This window comes from Phocoena sinus, chromosome 19, assembly GCF_008692025.1.
Source record: "Phocoena sinus isolate mPhoSin1 chromosome 19, mPhoSin1.pri, whole genome shotgun sequence".
In the NCBI taxonomy this organism is placed as follows: Eukaryota; Metazoa; Chordata; class Mammalia; order Artiodactyla; family Phocoenidae; genus Phocoena; species Phocoena sinus.
In genome coordinates, this window is record NC_045781.1 from 17,526,620 (window position 1) to 17,544,475 (window position 17,856).

Below are 17,856 nucleotides of genomic sequence, written 5' to 3' on the forward strand. Positions count from 1 at the left end.
TAATGACACCTTAGTTGATACATATTGCTTATTTATTAACATTGATTTCATGGCCATCAGCATTATAACTCATGTCTGAACGAGGCGTATCTAACATGTGTTTTCCCTGTAAGGCACGTCACAGGCTTCTTGCAGTTAGGACACTAGACAGCACTTCAGCACTACGCTGGGGGGCCCCTTTAAACAGCAAAATCATCAACAAAGAGCACAAAATGCAAAAAAGTGCGACTAAATAGATCACAGCAAGGACACCTTATGATAAGAGAACTGAAAGGAGAAGGCGGAGGGTCACCTTGTTCAGCCTCGGCTGGGACCGTGCGCACATGGCAAGCTTGTTGCCGCTCTGCACGTATCTATGGGTGGCTGCAAAAGTGCCATGAGTATTGATTTTAGGCTTACAAATAAATTTTACCCAGTAGGTAAATTCACAAACACAGAATCCGCAAATAGTGATGATTGACTGACTATATGCAACTCTGAAACCTATAATGCCAAGGACAGAAGCTGGTGGGGCACCTCACAGAGGGGTCTGACTTACACAGAGGCTGCTTCTGAAGAGGGAAATGTTTCTCAAGCCAGGCCCTGACTGTATGCATATTGGCTGGGTACTCCCCTTGACACACAGAGCAAGCCCTACTCCCCACGAGGACCGCGGAGTATAGTCATAACATTTGGCTCCTGGGTGTCGGGAGCAGTCACAGCTCTCACTGGGGCCAGCTGCCCCTGGCTGCTTCATGGCATTGCTCCTGGTCACATCCAGGCCCCTTCATCTGGAAACAGCTCTCCAATGTCCCATGCAGAAACACCCCTCACATATTCTCAGTGCCTCTGGTTCAGAGGGTACCAACTCTGACCTCCAGCTCTAAGGATGGGCAAGTCCCGCAGGCACGGCCAATCAGAGCCTTTCATCCCCTGCTAAAGGGGTTGGTTCAGAGATGGGCATATATCCCCAGCTGAGCCAATGCGAGTCTTCCCTGGGACTTGTACGGGCACCACCAGAAAGAGGTTTTCTCTTTCTCTAGGATTGCCAGTGACCAGAACCTTTGTTGGCCTGGACCGCCAGAGGCCATCTTTGCCTCCTTGAGGAGAAAGGTCAATACAAGAGAGAAGCTGAGCTGAAGGATAGAGCGGAAGGGTTGGCTTCCTGAGAGCATTGTCTGTCTGGACACAGCCCTCCTGAAGGGTGACCAGCTTCTGGATGAAGTGAGAGAGTGGCATGGACATACATACACTACCAAATGTAAAATAGATAGCTAGTGGGAAGCAGCTGCATAGCACAGGGAGATCAGCTCGGTGCTTTGTGACCACCGAGAGGGGTGGGATAGGGAGGGTGGGAGGGAGATGCAAGAGGGAGGGGATATGGGGATATGGGGATATGTATAGCTGATTCACTTTGTTATACAGTAGGAACGAACACACCATTGTAAAACAATTATACTCCAATAAAGATGTTAAAAAGAAAAAAAATAGATTTGAAAAAAATGTTAACAGATTTATCTTGTTGCTTAAGCTATATCAAACTGAGTTTCCATCATTTGCAAACTTGTGCGTATGAATCTCCCTCTTGGCTTTTCTGTTCTTGGGGAAAATAAATCCACCCTCACCACTGGCATCATTGGAAATCACCTCTTTATACTAAGGAAAGTCCACATGAATGGGACGTGAGGAACTCTACCCCAGCACTCCCACGGGTGTGGAATCCTTCAACATTTAATTACTCACTGTCTCTGGCAAAGTGGCAGGAGCTCACAGAACCTTCATGACCCTGCATCAGAGTCACACAGGCTCCACGGTTTCGAAACTCCCCTGTGTGGATGTTCCATATTTTTAAGGTTTTATCCCAAGAGCTTGTACACAGGAAATGGCCACTGAAGGTAAAACAGCAGTTTGAGATTGCATTGGTGTGTGCTCTGAAACATATATGGAAGGGTGCACACGTTAGTACATCACTCCTGGAGGATCCGAGGACACACTAAAGGGGAGGTGAGTGGAGGGGGCATTGGAGCTGATACCCTGTGACCCCATTCCTTTTTTTTTTTTTTTTGCAGTACGCGGGCCTCTCACTGTTGTGGCCTCTCCCGTTGCGGAGCACAGGCTCTGGACGCACAGGCTCAGCGGCCATGGCTCACGGGCCCAGTCGCTCCGCGGCATGTGGGATCTTCCCGGACCGGGGCACGAACCCGTGTCCCCTGCATCGGCAGGCGGACTCTCAACCACTGCGCCACCAGGGAAGCCCCATTCTCAATTTTTAAATATCTTATTTTTTTACAGAAAAGAATTGTCAGAATTTTGCTTTTCTTTGATTTGTTATGATCTTCAAAGTATTTTCCCTGTGACTGTCATCTCCTGTTACAAAGAGAGTTTTCAAGCAAACTTATAAACATAATTGAGCATCTCTGAGTAGCCTGGATTATAATATCAATTCATCTAAATGAAGAAAATGTTGAACAAAACTGTTTTCTAGAGCTCAAGTCAGAGTTTTAGACTCTTTTAGTTCTCTGAAGCTCACAAACTGAGTAGGATCAAAGGAGAAGAAATGTCGGCTTCCCAGGGGTATCCAGGCTTAAAATGTCCAAATCCCAGTGCCTGGTGGGGCAAGAACCATCCCAGCAATATACTGGAGGTGAATAACAAGCCCTCCTCTGAATCCAGAGACTGTCGCTGAGGTTTAAACCAAGGCTCTCTCTCTTTTCCAGGATGCGGCTCTCATTTCAGATAAACTCCACATAACATAAAAGACCATTTTACTTAGTGCAAAAGTTTGGGGAAAACGTTCTGGACAAGATGGAGTCAATGTACTGCTCCCCTTTCCTCCTATTAAGTACAGCTAACAGGGGCTTCCCTGGTGGCACAGTGGTTAAGAATCCGCCTGCCAATGCAGGGCACACAGTTTCGAGCCCTGGTCCGGAAAGATCCCACGTGCCTCAGAGCAACCCCGCAGAGCAACTCAGCCCGTGTGCCACAACTACTGAGCCCGCGTGCCACAACTACTGACGTCCATGTGCCTAGAGCCTGGCTCGGCAACAAGAGAAGCCACCGCAATGAGAAGCCCATGCACTGCAACAAAGAGTAGCTCCCGCTCTCCGCAACTAGAGAAAGCCCGCGTGCAGCAATGAAGACCCAATGCAGCCAAAAATAAATAAATAAAATAAATAAATTTATTTTTTTTTTAAAGTACAGCTAATAACCCTGGGCATTTATAAAGCAAACAGAAGACTGCAAAAGGTGGAGAAGAGAAGGCAGACCAGCTAAGGATCTTGGGACCCAAGGATGGCATGCTGTTGAGTCCCTGTAGTTTTCTTTTTGTTTCTTACATCCTGGACTGGGTATTGGGAAAGCCTGCAACCCCCAAAACAATAGGGACTGGATAAAAAGCTCCCAAGAAAAGCCTGTTCTCCCTAGCCAAAGGGATAGCCTAGTAAGACAGAAAACCTTTATACAATGCCTGCCTTACTCCAGTGAAAAATCTTGGGAAAAACTGCAATCCCATCTCCACCCCTGTCAGCAAAGTCTAGAGTCTAGACTGCCACCCTTGCCAGGCTCTAATGAGGTAGCCTGCTAAAACAGAAGATTTAAGTAAGATTTAGAGTCTCGTAATGCAATACTCAAAATGCCCAGGATGAAACTGAAATTCACTCATCATACTAAGAGCTAGGAAAATCTCAACATGAATGGGGAAGAGAGTCAACAGATGCCAATACTGAGATGACACAGATGTTAGAATTATCTGACAAGGATTTTTAAGCCGCCATCACAAAAATGCTTTGATGGACAATTACAATCGTGCTTGAAATAAACAAAAAGATTGAAAGCCTCAGCAAAGAAATAGAAGGTATAAAGAATGACCAAATGGAAATTTTAGAACTGAAAATACAATAACAAAAACAACAACAGCAACAAAAACCCTCAATGGAGAAGACAGAGGAAATAATCAGTAAATATGAAGACAGACAATATACATTAACCAATCCAAAAAATAGACTGAAAAAAACCAGAGCCTCAGAAACCCGTGAGACTATAAGAAAATACCTAACATTTGGGTAATCAGCATCTCAGAAGAAAAGGAGAAATAACATAGAGCTGAAAAAATAATCAAAGAAATTGTCTAGAATTTTACCAAACTTGGCAAAGGACAGATTCAAAAAGCGGAGTGAAGCCCAAGTAGGATAAACCCAAAGAAATCTATACACAGACACATTGTAATTAAACTTTTGAAAAGTAGAGAAAAAGAAAAAAATCTTGAAAGCAATGAAAGAGAAATGACACCTTACTTATAGGGGAAAAACTATTTGAACGGCATTGGATTCTTCATCAGAAACCATGGCGGTCAGAAAAAAGTGATATGACAGTTTTCAAATGAGGAAAGAAAAGAACTGTCAGCACAGATTTCTATATCCAGCAAAAAAATATCCTTCAGGATTGAAGGAGGAATCAAGACATTTTCAGATGAAGGAAAACAAAGAGAATTTGTTGCCCTCAGACCTACCCTAAAAGAATAGCTAAAGGAAATTTTTCTAAACAGAAAGAAAATGGTTAAAGAAGGAAACTTGGAATATCAGAAAAGAGAACATGGTAAGCAAAAGTATGGGTAAATATAGTAGATTTTCCTTCTCCTCTTGAGTTTTCTAAATTATGTTTGACAACTGATGCAAAAAAATTATAACAAAGTACTTGTGTTTATTCCTTGCAAGCTTCAAAATCAGTTGAGATTATGAATTTTCAAACTTCTCTAGTAAGACCAGCTATATAATTTGCAGGGCCCAGTGCAAGATTAAAATGCAAGGTGCCAGTTTCTCAAAAAGCTTTACAAAATATTACCACATGATCCAGAAATTCCTCTTCTAGATATATAGCCAAAAGAATTGAAAGAAGGGAATTGAACAGATATTTGTACACCAGTGTTCATTGAAGCATTATTCACAACAGCTAAAAGACAGAAGCAACTCGTGTTCCTCAACAGATAAATAGAGAAACAAAATGTGGTATATACATGCAATGGAATATTGTTCAGTCATAAAAAGGAATGAAATTCTAATACAGGCTATAACATATATAAACCTTAAAAACATTATGTTAGCCACCATCACCCTGATGCCAAAAACAGACAAAGATGTCACAGAGAAAGAAAACTACAGGCCAATATCACTGATGAACATAGATGCAAAAATCCTCAACAAAACACTAGCAAACAGAATCCAACAGCACATTAAAAGGATCATACACTATGATCAAGTGGGGTTTATCCCAGGAATACAAGGATTCTTCAATATACGCAAATCAATCAATGTGATACATTACATTAACAAATTGAAGAATAAAAACCATATGATCATCTCAATAGATGCAGAAAAAGCTTTCAACAAAATTCAACACCCATTTATGATGAAAACCCTCCAGAAAGTAGGTGTAAACCCACAGCCAACATCATCCTCAATGGTGAAAAACTGAAACCATTTCCACCAAGATCAGGAACAAGACAAGGTTGCCCACTCTCACCACTATTATTCAACACTGTTTTGGAAGTTTTAGCCACAGCAATCAGAGAAGAAAAAGAAATAAAAGGAATCCAAATCGGAAAAGAAGAAGTAAAGCTGTCACTGTTTGCAGATGATATGATACTACACATAGAGAATCCTAAAGGCGCTACCAGAAAACTACTAGAGCTAATCAATGAATTTGGTAGAGTAGCAGGATACAAAATTAATGCACAGAAATCTCTTGCATTCCTATACACTAATGATGAAAAAATCTGAAAGTGAAATTAAGAAGACACTCCCATTTACCATTGCAACAAAAAGAATAAAATACCTAGGAATAAGCCTACCTAAGGAGACAAAAGACCTGTATGCAGAAAATTATAAGACACTGATGAAAGAAATTAAAAATGATACAAATAGATGGAGAGATATATCATGTCCTTGGATTGGAAGAATCAACATTGTGAAAATGACTATACTACCCAAGCAATCTACAGATTCAATGCAATCCCTATCAAACTACCAATGGCGTTTTTCACGAAACTAGAATAAAAAATTTCACAATTTGTATGGAAACACAAAAGACCCTGAATAGCCAAAGCAATCTTGAGAAAGAAAAATGGAGCTGGAGGAATCAGGCTCCCTTATTTCAGACTATACTACAAAGCTACAGTAATCAAGACAGTATGGTACTGGCACAAAAACAGAAATACAGATCAATGGAATAGGACAGAAAGCCCAGAGATAAACCCAAGCACATATGGTCACCTTATCTTTGATGAAGGAGGCAAGAATATACAATGGAGAAAAGACAGCCTCTTCAATAAGTGGCGCTGGGAAAACTGGACAGCTATATGTAAAAGAACGAAATTAGAACACTCCCTAACACCATACACAAAAATACACTCAAAATGGATTAAATACCTAAATGTAAGGCCAGACACTATCAAACTCTTAGAGGAAAACACAGGCAGGACATTCTATGACATAACTCAGAGCAAGATCCTTTTTGACCCACCTCCTAAAGAAATGGAAATAAAACCAAAAATAAACAAATGGGACCTAATGAAACTTCAAAGCTTTTGCACAGCAAAGGAAACCATAAACAAGGCGAAAAGACAACCCTCAGAATGGGAGAAAATTAGTCGCAAATGAAGCAACTGACAAAGGATTAATCTCCAAAATTTACAAGCAGCTCATGCAGCTCAATATCAAAAAAACAAACAGCCCAATCCAAAAACAGGCAGAAGACCTAAATAGACATTTCTCCGAAGAAGATATACAGATTGCCTATGAACACATGAAAGAATGCTCAACATCATTAATCATTAGAGAAATGCAAATCAAAACTACAATGAGATATCATCTCACACCAGTCGGAATGGCCATCATCAAAAAATCTACAAACAATAAATGCTGGAGAGGGTGTGGAGAAAAAGGAACGCTTTTGCACTGTTGGTGGGAATGTAAATTGATACAGCCACTATGGAGAACAGTACGGAGGTTCCTTAAAAAACTAAAAATAAAACTACGGTACGACCCAGCAATCCCACTACTGAGCATATACCCTGAGAAAACCATAATTCAAAAAGAGTCATGTACCACAATGTTCATTGCAGCTCTATTTACAATAGCCAGGACATGGAAGCAACCTAAGTGTCCATAATAGACCTAGAGTCTGTCATACAGAGTGAAGTAGGTCAGAAAGAGAAAAACAAATACCGTATGCTAACACATATATATGGAATCTAAAAAAAAAGGGCATGAAAAACCTAGGGGCAAGACGGGAATAAAGACGCAGACCTACTAGAGAATGGACTTGAGGACATAGGGAGGGGGAAGGGTAAGTTGGGACAAAGTGAGAGAGCGGCATGGACATATATACGCTACCAAATGTAAAATAGACAGCTAGTGGGAAGCAGCTGCATAGCACAGGGAGATCAGCCCGGAGCTTTGTGATCACCTAGAGGGGTGGGATAGGGAGAGTGGGAGGGATGGAGACGCAAGAGGGAAGAGATACGGGGATATATGTATATGTATAGCTGATTCACTTTGATATAAAGCAGAAACTAACACACCATTGTAAAGCAATTATACTCCAATAGAGATGTTAAAAAAAAAAACTACATTATGTTAGATGAAATACGCCAGACACAAAAGGACAAATAATGTATGATTCCATTCATTTGAAATTTCTAGTATAAGAAAATTCATAGAGGCAGAAAGTAGAACAGAGGTTACTAGGGGCTAGGGTTGCGGGGAGTGGGGAATTATTATTAATGGGTACCGAGTTTCGGTTTGGGTGATACAAGGGTTTTGGAAATAGAAAGTGGTGATGGTTGCACAATATTGTAAATGTAATGTCAGTGAAATAAGTTGAAAATGGTTAAAATTCTATATTTTACCACAATTAAAAAAATAATAATGTAATATCCCCCAAACCACTGAATTGTACACTGGAAATGGGTGAGCTGTATGATGTGTATGAATTATATCTCAATAAAGCTGTTAAGGAAGGCAGCCAGCAGGCAGGAAAGAAGGGGGAAGAATGATGGCTTCTGGGGAAACAATGGTTACGAGACAGGTAAGAGAGAGATTTTTCACTATATATCCTTTTGTACCTTTTAAATTGTGTACTGTGTTGCACGCTTTACATTTTCAAAAAGTAAATTACATATTTTTAAAATAAAAAATTCAAGGTCCCTTGTTCAAAAATGAAGAATTTCAACATATCAATGGCAGAGCATGAAATCAAGTGTGAGACTTTCTGTGTGTGGAGCTCTGTGTAACTTCAGAGGTTCATGCCATGAAGCCAGCCCTGTCCTGTAGCCCTGAGAATCCTTGTCTCTATGTTTTCTTGCTAAAAGCTACATTTCCAGAAAATTCACAAATGTGGGTCAATCCAATATACCAATAGACATTTTCCTTAGCTCCCTTTCCACCCTCCTTGGGGAAACAAAGTGGAGTGGATTGTGACACCCACAGCTGGAGCTGCGGCTGCTTCTGCTGTGTCACCCTCCTCACTGCCACCACGGAGTAGGTCTAAGGAGCAGGGCAGGTGTCCCTGCCTGCTGTCCTGTACCTGTCAGGTACAGGTGTCCCTGTAACACTGCCCAATGCTTACCAGTGTTGGGTCACACTGAAATGAATGCATCTGAGGGCCGTCCCAGCCCAGGAACCACAGCTAGTGGTTTCCCCCTGCCTGTCTGTCCCCTTCCCTTTCTCCATCTCCAGCCTCCTCACAGCACCAGCGGACCATAGTTGGAGATGTCCTACATTGACACCAGCTGGGGAGCCAAAGGGGCACAGGCCGAATCCAGGAGGGCGTGAAGGGGGGACTCCCACCCACCTCCCCGCTGCAGGATGCTGCCCGGCCTCGCAGGGCCTCCTCACTTGGTGATGGTGAGCAGCGTGGCCTGGGATGTCACATCCCAGATCTTGATGCTCCTGTCCAGTGAGACGGAAGCCACCTTCTGGCTGTCTGGGTCAAAGCAGCACGCTGTGACCGACATCCTGTGATGATCTGAGGCACAAGGAAAGTGACTCGTTACCGTGCGTTCCATACTCTGGGACACAGGCTCCAAGGGAGGCAGAGGCTCACCCTGCTCCCCTAGACTGACAATATTACAGAGATGCAACTCTGGTTTTCACAAGGGACTCTGCACTCACACAAAGTGCCTGCCGTGAGCCAGGCTTTGGAGAAGGAGCACTGCCCCCTGCCCCTGCCGCTGTCCCTGCCGAGCGCCCACGTGGATGCGGAGACACCCTTGAGCAGGCAACGATCTGCAGCATGTGCCACGGCTCCCAGCCAGCAGAAGGAAGCCTGGCCCAGCCCCGAGAGGTCGAGGAAGGGACCTAAAAGTTATGGAGGGAAGCAGGAAAGGAAGAGTGCTCTAGGCAGAAGGAAGAGCACGCGCCAAGGTCCGGCGTGGGGACAGAGCACGGAGGGGCGTGGCGTGCAGCTAGAACTCCGAGCGTGGGTCCGGCGTGGGGACAGAGCACGGAGGGGCGTGGCGTGCAGCTAGAACTCCGAGCGTGAGGAGAGGTGGAGTGTGCGGTGATACATTAAGGAAATACGCAAGCTGTGGGGCAGTGCACCTATCACGGTGCCATGCTGATAAAAATACATTAAATGCACGTGGGAAGTAGTACTGTGTGTGTGCAAACACACACACACACACACACACACACGAAGGGCACCCAGCAATGTACTGTTAATAATATGTACCTCCAGGGGAGAGTCCAAAGAGGTACGGCAGCCTTGCACTTTTTACTTTACACACTTACTAATTTTTTTTTTACAATGATTATGTAATTTTTAACGAGATAACTGTTAACTCACATGCAGTTGTAAGGAATAATACAGAGATCCCATCACCCAGTTTCCCCCAGTGATAACATCTTGCATAATCATTACATAGGATTACAACTGGGAAATTGACATACGATGATTTTTTTTTTCAGGAGATGCCATTCTGTTCTTTTTCTAATTGTCTGAATTTGTTTCTTTCTACATGACAATTAATAATAATAATATTGCAAATCATCAGCATTGTAAAACACGACAATAAATACTTTATGTGCAATATTAATAATCATTGTGATAATTATTTTTATATTTAAAAATTACAGATCAAAATGTTAAGAAGGCTGGGACTCAATAAAGAATTGGGCTTTAAATGTCCACGTGAGGTTGGAGCAGAGCACTGCTTCATTTATTACAAGCACGAGACTGAACGGAAAATCCTTAAGCAGTCTTAGTTTTAACTGCCTGTGCATTTATCAATCAATGTCCCATATTTAATGATGTGATTCATAGCATTGCAGGTTCACCAAACAAAGCAATCGAAAGTCACTGTCTGTCAAGTGACAAGTGGCTGTTACCACAGACAGAATAGAGCAGGGAGCCCACGCAAACTCACCTTTGATGTGGGACACGGTGGTGGTGTCTTCCGCGTCTGTTATACATATTCCACGGTCCACATCCAAGCCTGAGACCACGTATTTACCATCGGGGGAAATCTTACAGGAGACTATGAAGGTTTCATGACTGAGCTTCCACTGAAATAGGGCAACAATCCAAAGGTTTTCTCTCTAGCCCAGCATTCCAGCAGGACTTTCTGAAATGTTCTATGTACTGTTCAGTATGCCAGCCACTGGCCACATGTGGCCATGGAGTACTTGTAATAGGCTGGTGCAGATAAGGAACTGAATTTTTGTTTGTTTAGTTTTCATGAATTAATTTTTAATTAATAAATGTAATTAATGTGTGTCTAGGACAGATGAACAAGGATAGCAAGCACCTAGCAGAACTGGCAGCAAGGTTCTAGTAATGGCCAACTTTATTCTTTTTTTTTTTTTCTTTTGGCTGCACCAAGTGGCTTGTGGGATCTTAGCTTCCCGACCAGGGATCGGACCCGAGTCCTCAGCAGTGAAAGCGCAGAGTCCTAACCACTGGACCGCCAGGGAATGCCCCCTGGCCAACTTTTTTCTTGTTCAGTTTGGTAAGTGTTTATTGAATGTCTGCCCTGTGGACAAGACCCTACAGCCTCAGCCCCTTGGGACGAAGAGCTACTCAACATATTTAGGAAAGGAGGATCTCTCTGTATGTTCTAAATTATGGTATTGCCATTGTGAAGGTTTTTAAATATGCCCACCAATTCTTTGATAGTCCTCCCTCCACAGGCTGGAGTTTAATTACCTGCCGCAAGAGTGTGGGCTCAACTTAGTGACCCATTTCTTTGAATACAATATGGCAGAAGGGATACTGTATGACTACGTCATAAAAGAAACCAGGGCTTTCTCCAAAGAAGACATACAGATGGCCAAAAAGCACATGAAAAGATGCTCAATGTCGTTAATTATTAGAGAAATGCAAATCAAAACCAGAATGAGGTATCACCTCACACTGTTCAGAATAGCCATCATCAGAATAATAACAGAAAGAGTGTGGAAAAAGAGAACCCTCTTACACTGTTGGTGGGAATGTAAATTGGTGCAGCTGCTGTGGAGAACAGTATGGAGGCTCCTTAAAAAACTAAAAACAGAGTTACCATATGATCCAGCCATCCCACTCCTGGGCATATATCTGGAAAAGTTGAAAACTCTAATTCAAAAAGATACATGCACCCCAATGTTCATAGCAGAACTATTTACAATAGCCAAGACATGGAAGCAACCTAAAGTCCATTAACAGATGAATGGATAAAGAAGATGTGGTATAAATATACAATGGAATATTACTCAGCCATAAAGAATGAATTATTGCCATTTGCAGCAACACGGTTGGACCTAGAAATTATTGTACTCAGTGAAGTAAGTCAGACAGAGAAAGACCAATATCACATGATGCCACTTATACGTGGAATCTAAAAAAATGATACAAATGGACTTATTTAAAAACAAAATAGGGACTTCCTTGGTGGTCCAGTATTCCCAATGCAGGGGGCCCAGGGGGCTGGGGTTCGATCCCTGGTCAGGGAACTAGATCCTACATGTGGCAACTTTGTTGCCACACGCAGCAACGAAGATCCCACATGCCGCAAATAAGACCCGGTGCAGCCAAATAAATAAATTAGAAATAAGCATTTGGGAAAATGCTCAAAGTCAGGAGTAACTGATGCTCCTATATCTGCTAGTATATAATGACACTATGTTGCCAACAGAATATACTTGCCCGTGTTCACATTTAACATGTGTATAGGAAAAGAGACACCAAGGTGTTAATTGTAATCTCTGGGAGTTGTTTTAAGGTTTCTGTGTTTGTTTTTTTGAACTTGGCTTATCTTGTCTTTCCAAAAATTGTTTACAATGAGTATAAATTGATCTTCACACCAGGAAGGAAGATTTTTTTTTTTAAGGAGAGAAAAGAGGAGGAAGGGAGAGGAGAGGTGATGAGAAGCTGCTGGGGGAAGGGCGATGGGGATGGGACAGGAGACCCTGAGGAACCCCTGGAGCAGTGTCAGGGCTGCCTGGGTACCAGGCAGAAGAGAGATGGGGATATCGGGCCAGTTTGGATGGATGGATGGTGGTAACTTCTTAGATGGAGGACAGATTGGGAAGGGCCCAGAAGCCTCGTGCTTTGGCCACGTGCATGGCCTTTGTCCCAAAGCCTCAGCTCTGCCTCTTGCCCCATCAAAAGCAGACATCCCTAGGGAAGGGTCTCTTTTCCCATGCAGTTCCCTCCACCTGGAATGCCACCTCCCACCCCCACCTCCACTTCTTCCCTTCTTCCACATCCTCCCCATCCCTCAAAGAGAGCCCTCTTCTGCCTGCTTCAGAAAGCTTCCCTTCCCTGAAGCCCACCCTCCATCATTTTGGGTCCCTGAGAAAATTTTCCTTTCCTGAAAGATTGGCTACCCTTCACACTCCATGCCCAGCTCAAGGCCACTTAAGGCCCAGTCAAGACCCTGTGCTGTGAATTCTGCTGAGTGCACCACGGTGACCTCAATGGGAAGGAAATCCAAAAAAGAGGGGATATATGTATATGTATAACTGACTCATTTTGCTGTACAGTAGAAACCAGCACAACATTGTAAAGCAACTATACTCCCATAAAAGTTAATTTTACAAAAAGACCTTGCGCTGTGATGTCTCCACTAGGGCAAAGCATACGTACCAGCAGCTTGCCTGTTTCAAGGTCCCAAGCCCTCACTGTTTTGTCATAAGATGCTGCAATAATTCTGGAAATAAAATGACAAACATAGGGTCTTAATGACCCAGATTATTATGCCTGTGGTTTCTATGAAAAAAAAATAGGAAATTTTTACAGAAAATTTCTATAGTTTAGGACCAAGATTGCAAATAATACCTGAATCTTCCTAAAGATGTTCCATGAGCGCCCCCCCCCACCACCGGAGAACACAGGTTCTCAGTGAAAACAGAGAGCCCCTAACACAGAAGGTACCACAGCACCATTCTCTTCCTTAATCCCTCAGTCACACAAATACGTTCTTTTATATCTGGGGCATTAAAGGTATCATTTCTTCTGTCCTGTAATTGTCTTCTTCTAGAAGGAGCTACAACTCACAAGGATCAGTCACTTCTTTCTCTGGTCACTTGTCTATATTTTTACAGGAAAAGACTTTCGTAGCTCATCTCATTCTGAAATGCTTTCTTGTACATTTAGTAAAATAATATAAGTGTACCCTTGTCTTCTTATATTGCATGTTTCTGTGACAATCTCTGTCCTCTATGTAAGATAAATTCCCACGAAACTTAAATTCCCACACTGGTTTTCACTAGCAGACTAATTTTGTAGCTGCTACTCAGGATAAAAGTGAATCCACTTTAAAGCAAATCCCCTTTTAAAGGCCCGTCTCACATCTGTGTGAGGGGTAAATTCAAGTGCATCCCAGAGGCTGCCTCCCAGCCCCTAGGCTGCCTCCCAGCCCCGACGCTCCCCAGGTGACAGCTTGGGCTTCCCTCTTCTTCCTACGTCTCAGCTTCCCCTGTGAAATGAGGTCCTGGACTGAACCGCTAGTGAGCCTCGCAGCTGACCCAGTCCACAGGTGTGACTGCAGGAAATAAACTCCGTGAAGAACATTCAGACTGGCTTTAGCCACAATAAAATTTGCCTTTTTAGCATTTTAAATTTTCAAAGAGTTATCACATCTACTTGATTCTCACAGCAAAAGATGGGAACCATGAGACCGATATATGGGAGTAAGGTTGGGTATTTGCTTAAGAGACAGTGAACTGACCCGAGCGTGCTGTGTGCTGGCCTACTCTTCCCTCTCACTTTCCTGACCAGAGTAAAATGAGGGCAAGTCACCTTCTGCTGTCAGCCGTGACGCTGCATTCTAAAACAGGAGCTCCGGGCCCCGGCTCAAAATTCCGAACCATAGATCCATCCACGGCATCCTCAGATCAGCAGGAGAGAGGGGGAGAGGGCCAGAGGTCACTGAGGTGTCGGCTGAAGCTGTGATTGAGTTCAACATCAGCCCTGGGCTTGTCTGAGAACCTTGAGAACCTGAGAACTTTGCCCTATGACTCTCACCCAGCTCAGAGGGGCAAAAGGACTTCCCCTCCACCCCCAAAGCAGGAAGGACACCCTCGCCGGCAACCCCGGGAAAACTCCCCCTCGATCCCACAGTGGCCGATGGAAAGAGGCGGCTCTGAGGGCAGAGCTGCAAACGGGTAATTTTCTCATTCTCCACCGGCCAAAGAGGCGCCACAAAATCTAGCAAGATCTTTCAAGAACTTTTTACAAGTTCCCACTGTTTGACCCAGCAATTCTATCCTGAGGGGGTCTCCCTTAAGGAAAGAATCTGAGTTGTGGCATGCATGAAAAATGTTTGTCACGTGTTAGAGGGGACAGACGGCAAACACACCGGCAACAGTCTGTGTCCACCTAAAGGGGGCAGTTAAGACAAATTTGAGCACTCCCAACAGTGGGGCGCAAGCAACTCTGATCACACTGAAGGGAGATAACTGCAGGATAGGATGAGAACAGAGCAGGGTAATAACTGACAATAGGATGGGAACAATCGGGGTACCAAAGCGAAGGGTGCGTGCTGCGGCGGAGATAAAATACTTTCAGTAAGAAATGTGTCCACAGCTTTTCAGGATAAGCAGGGGTGGAAAGTCCCCTTGAAACAAATGTTATTAGTAAGACAGCGAATTCATAGAAAGGCCTTGCACTGTTATATGAAATTATGGTGCCCGGTTGGGGGAGCTTTTGGCCTGACCAGGGCAGGCCTGGGACAATTCGTCCTGATATGCAGAGACCACTTTGCATGAAGACCCCAAGCCTGCTGGGAGGCAAAGGACCCTGTGTTAGGGGTCCCCAAGACCACCCCCGGGATTGGTGATTCTCCAGGACTCACAGGACTCTGAATATAGTCATGCTCACGGCTAAGATTTATTACAGCCAAAGGACGCAAAGCAAAATCAGCAAAGGGAAGCGTACACGGGGTGAGGTCCAGAGGAAACCAGGCACTGCTTGCATGAGTCTCTGTGGGTCACACGGGACATGCTTGATTCCTGCAGCAACCAGCTGTAACAACATGTGTGAGGTGCCGTCTACCAGGGAGACGCACCTGAACCTCGGGGCCCAGGTTTTTACCGGGGTCGGGTGACACGGACTCCCAGAAGGAGAGCCGGTGTACAGCATCAACCACGTGGTTTGCACAAACCGTCTGTGAGGCCCCTTTATCACTTAGGGAAAGATTCATATGACTATAGAACACTGTTTACCAGTCAAGTTCCCAGACGCCAGCCAAGGCCAGCCTTGCCAGTGGGCCTTTCCAAGGACAGCAGTCTCAGGCCTACCGTGCGAACTCTTTTCTGCACAGACCCAGTCCCCCAACCCCTGCTCCGTGAAACTTGAAACGGTGGAGTTGTGTTTGGGTGAACCCAGCAGGCCTTAATCAAAGCCCACCGACAGGAAGAGATCCCAGAGAAGAACTCATGGGAGCAGGACACATTCAGGCTGGAGGCCTCGTGGCTTGGGAAGAAAGGGCTGGCTCTGACAGCCTGTGATCCAGCCTCCCTGGCTGGTGTGTTGCTCTAGGACAAACATTGTCCGGGAACTAAGAAAATGATTGTCGTGGGGCCTGGGGCTGAGGCCCACGGTGGTCTGTGCAGGGCCCCGGGCCAGTTAAGGGCAGAACTAGAATGGACTGTGCAGATTCAGCGTTCAATAGTGCTGCCATATGGCCAAGAGGAGGAATAGCAACCACGGACAGATAACTCTCTTGGAAAATGTGCACAGTCATGAATGATCTGGCAGGAGATATTCAATATACGGCAATACAAGCCAGATGTTGTTAGTGAATTCCAAAGACAGTGGAAATGTCTCTGTTTTGTATTGGATGTTTCTTGAAATAAATGGGCCATTGGCTAGGGGTGTGAGAAGACAAATAAAGATAGTTCCCCCTTCACCGGGCATTTGGAACCAGGAATTCTTTCTGTGGACTCAGATAATTTAAGGGGGGATGTTGGTTGGACTTTGAATGAATGGGGAGGAAGGGGTTCTAATAAGTGGTTAGAAACATAAAGGAGATGTGACAATATTTGTAGCCCAAGTTTACTGTGATTATATAAACAGTTTTTCTGTATGGTTTCAATTTCATAAATGTGTGTATACATGTGCGAACAGGAAAAAGAAAAGCTACACTCCAACATTTTCATGGTAGTTAACTCAGGGTTCATGGAATGATGTTTTATTTTCTTCTTTGTGTCTTTATGTATTTTGGTGATAAAACCATATTACCTTCATAGTATGAGAAAAACTACCAGTGATTTTTTTTTTTACAATGATTGGAAAGAGATGTACCATATTCGAGAGAGACTGGGCACAGGACTAAGAATACGTTTTTCTCAGCTTCTTCATACATTTATGGTCTTTCTAAACTATTCACAGTGATCTACAGGTAGGGGAAAGGGACCTTTTTAAAAGACTAAATCAGAAGTTTGGCTTTGGGTGGGTTGAGAGGAAGGACTGGAGATGGGAGATGATGAGAGTGGAGGAGAGAAGGGAGAGGCGAGGAGACACTTGCCCAAGATACTGTGACAGAGAAGGTGATGCGCAGGGTAATGGCTTAGTCATCTCCTGAGGGAGGGCTCACGCCACGAGCTGCCGCTGGGGCAAGGAGAGCCACAGGAGGAGCCAGGAGCAGAGAAAAAGATGGGGAAAAGAGAGCCAGGAGGGGGAAAGAGGATCATTGGAGGGGCAGCCAAGGCAGGGAGACCAGAGAACTAGTGATTCTGCAACTAGGGGTGGAGGTGTGAAGGAGGGCAGAGGGACGGAGGGGGCAGCTGGAGAAGGTGGTGGCAGGGGGTGGGGCTGTGAGCAAAGTCAGGTATTGAGGACGCTTGGGCAGGCTGAAGTGACGGGGTCCTGGATGGGGCACGGAGTAGGTAGGGAGCCAGGGCAGTGAAGCTGCTGTGGGAGCCAAGGACATCTTGATGGATGGTCCCTAATCTTGGGACAAAAAAAGAAAACAGGCAGATATCCCCTTATAGAGACAGAAGCCCTCCGGCCAAAACAGACAGAAACCCCTGAGAGTCCTTCCACTGACTCAAAAGGTGAGAAGAACATGAGAAGCATCTGAAGATGACAAAGCAAAATGCACACTTGGAAAGTCACCATTCCCCCCTCCCCCTGGGTGACAACCAGCAGAGACCCCCTCACCCCCAGGCCTTCTCAGTCATCCCAGAGGGTTGGGAAAGGGCTTAGGGTTCCCAGAGGAAGCAGTGGTTTTCCCAACAAGAAGATCATGGGGCTGGGTGTGGGGATGGGGGGGTGGCTAAGGGCCACAGAAGAGGAGAGAGTGGATATCTGTCGGGACCTGGTATGGGCCAGGCAGGCCCTGGGGTGGCCCCAGCACACAGCTGATCCTGTGAGGCCTGGGGAGGTTTAGGGAAGCCTGGGAGG

General features: G+C 44.6%; 1 protein-coding gene across 1 annotated transcript in view; it reads right to left on the reverse strand.

Annotated features, from left to right (window-relative positions):
* WDR88 (WD repeat domain 88) overlaps window positions 1–17,856 on the reverse strand; it is a 38,761-nt gene that overhangs the window by 5,980 nt on the left and 14,925 nt on the right. The window contains exons 3-7 of the mRNA XM_032611823.1: window positions 14,251–14,339; window positions 13,096–13,159; window positions 10,400–10,538; window positions 8,871–9,000; window positions 1,723–1,910 (exon numbers count right to left, since the gene is read on the reverse strand). Of these exons, the coding sequence (XP_032467714.1) occupies window positions 1,723–1,910; window positions 8,871–9,000; window positions 10,400–10,538; window positions 13,096–13,159; window positions 14,251–14,339 (610 nt within the window). The remainder of the gene's footprint in view (window positions 1–1,722; window positions 1,911–8,870; window positions 9,001–10,399; window positions 10,539–13,095; window positions 13,160–14,250; window positions 14,340–17,856) is intronic.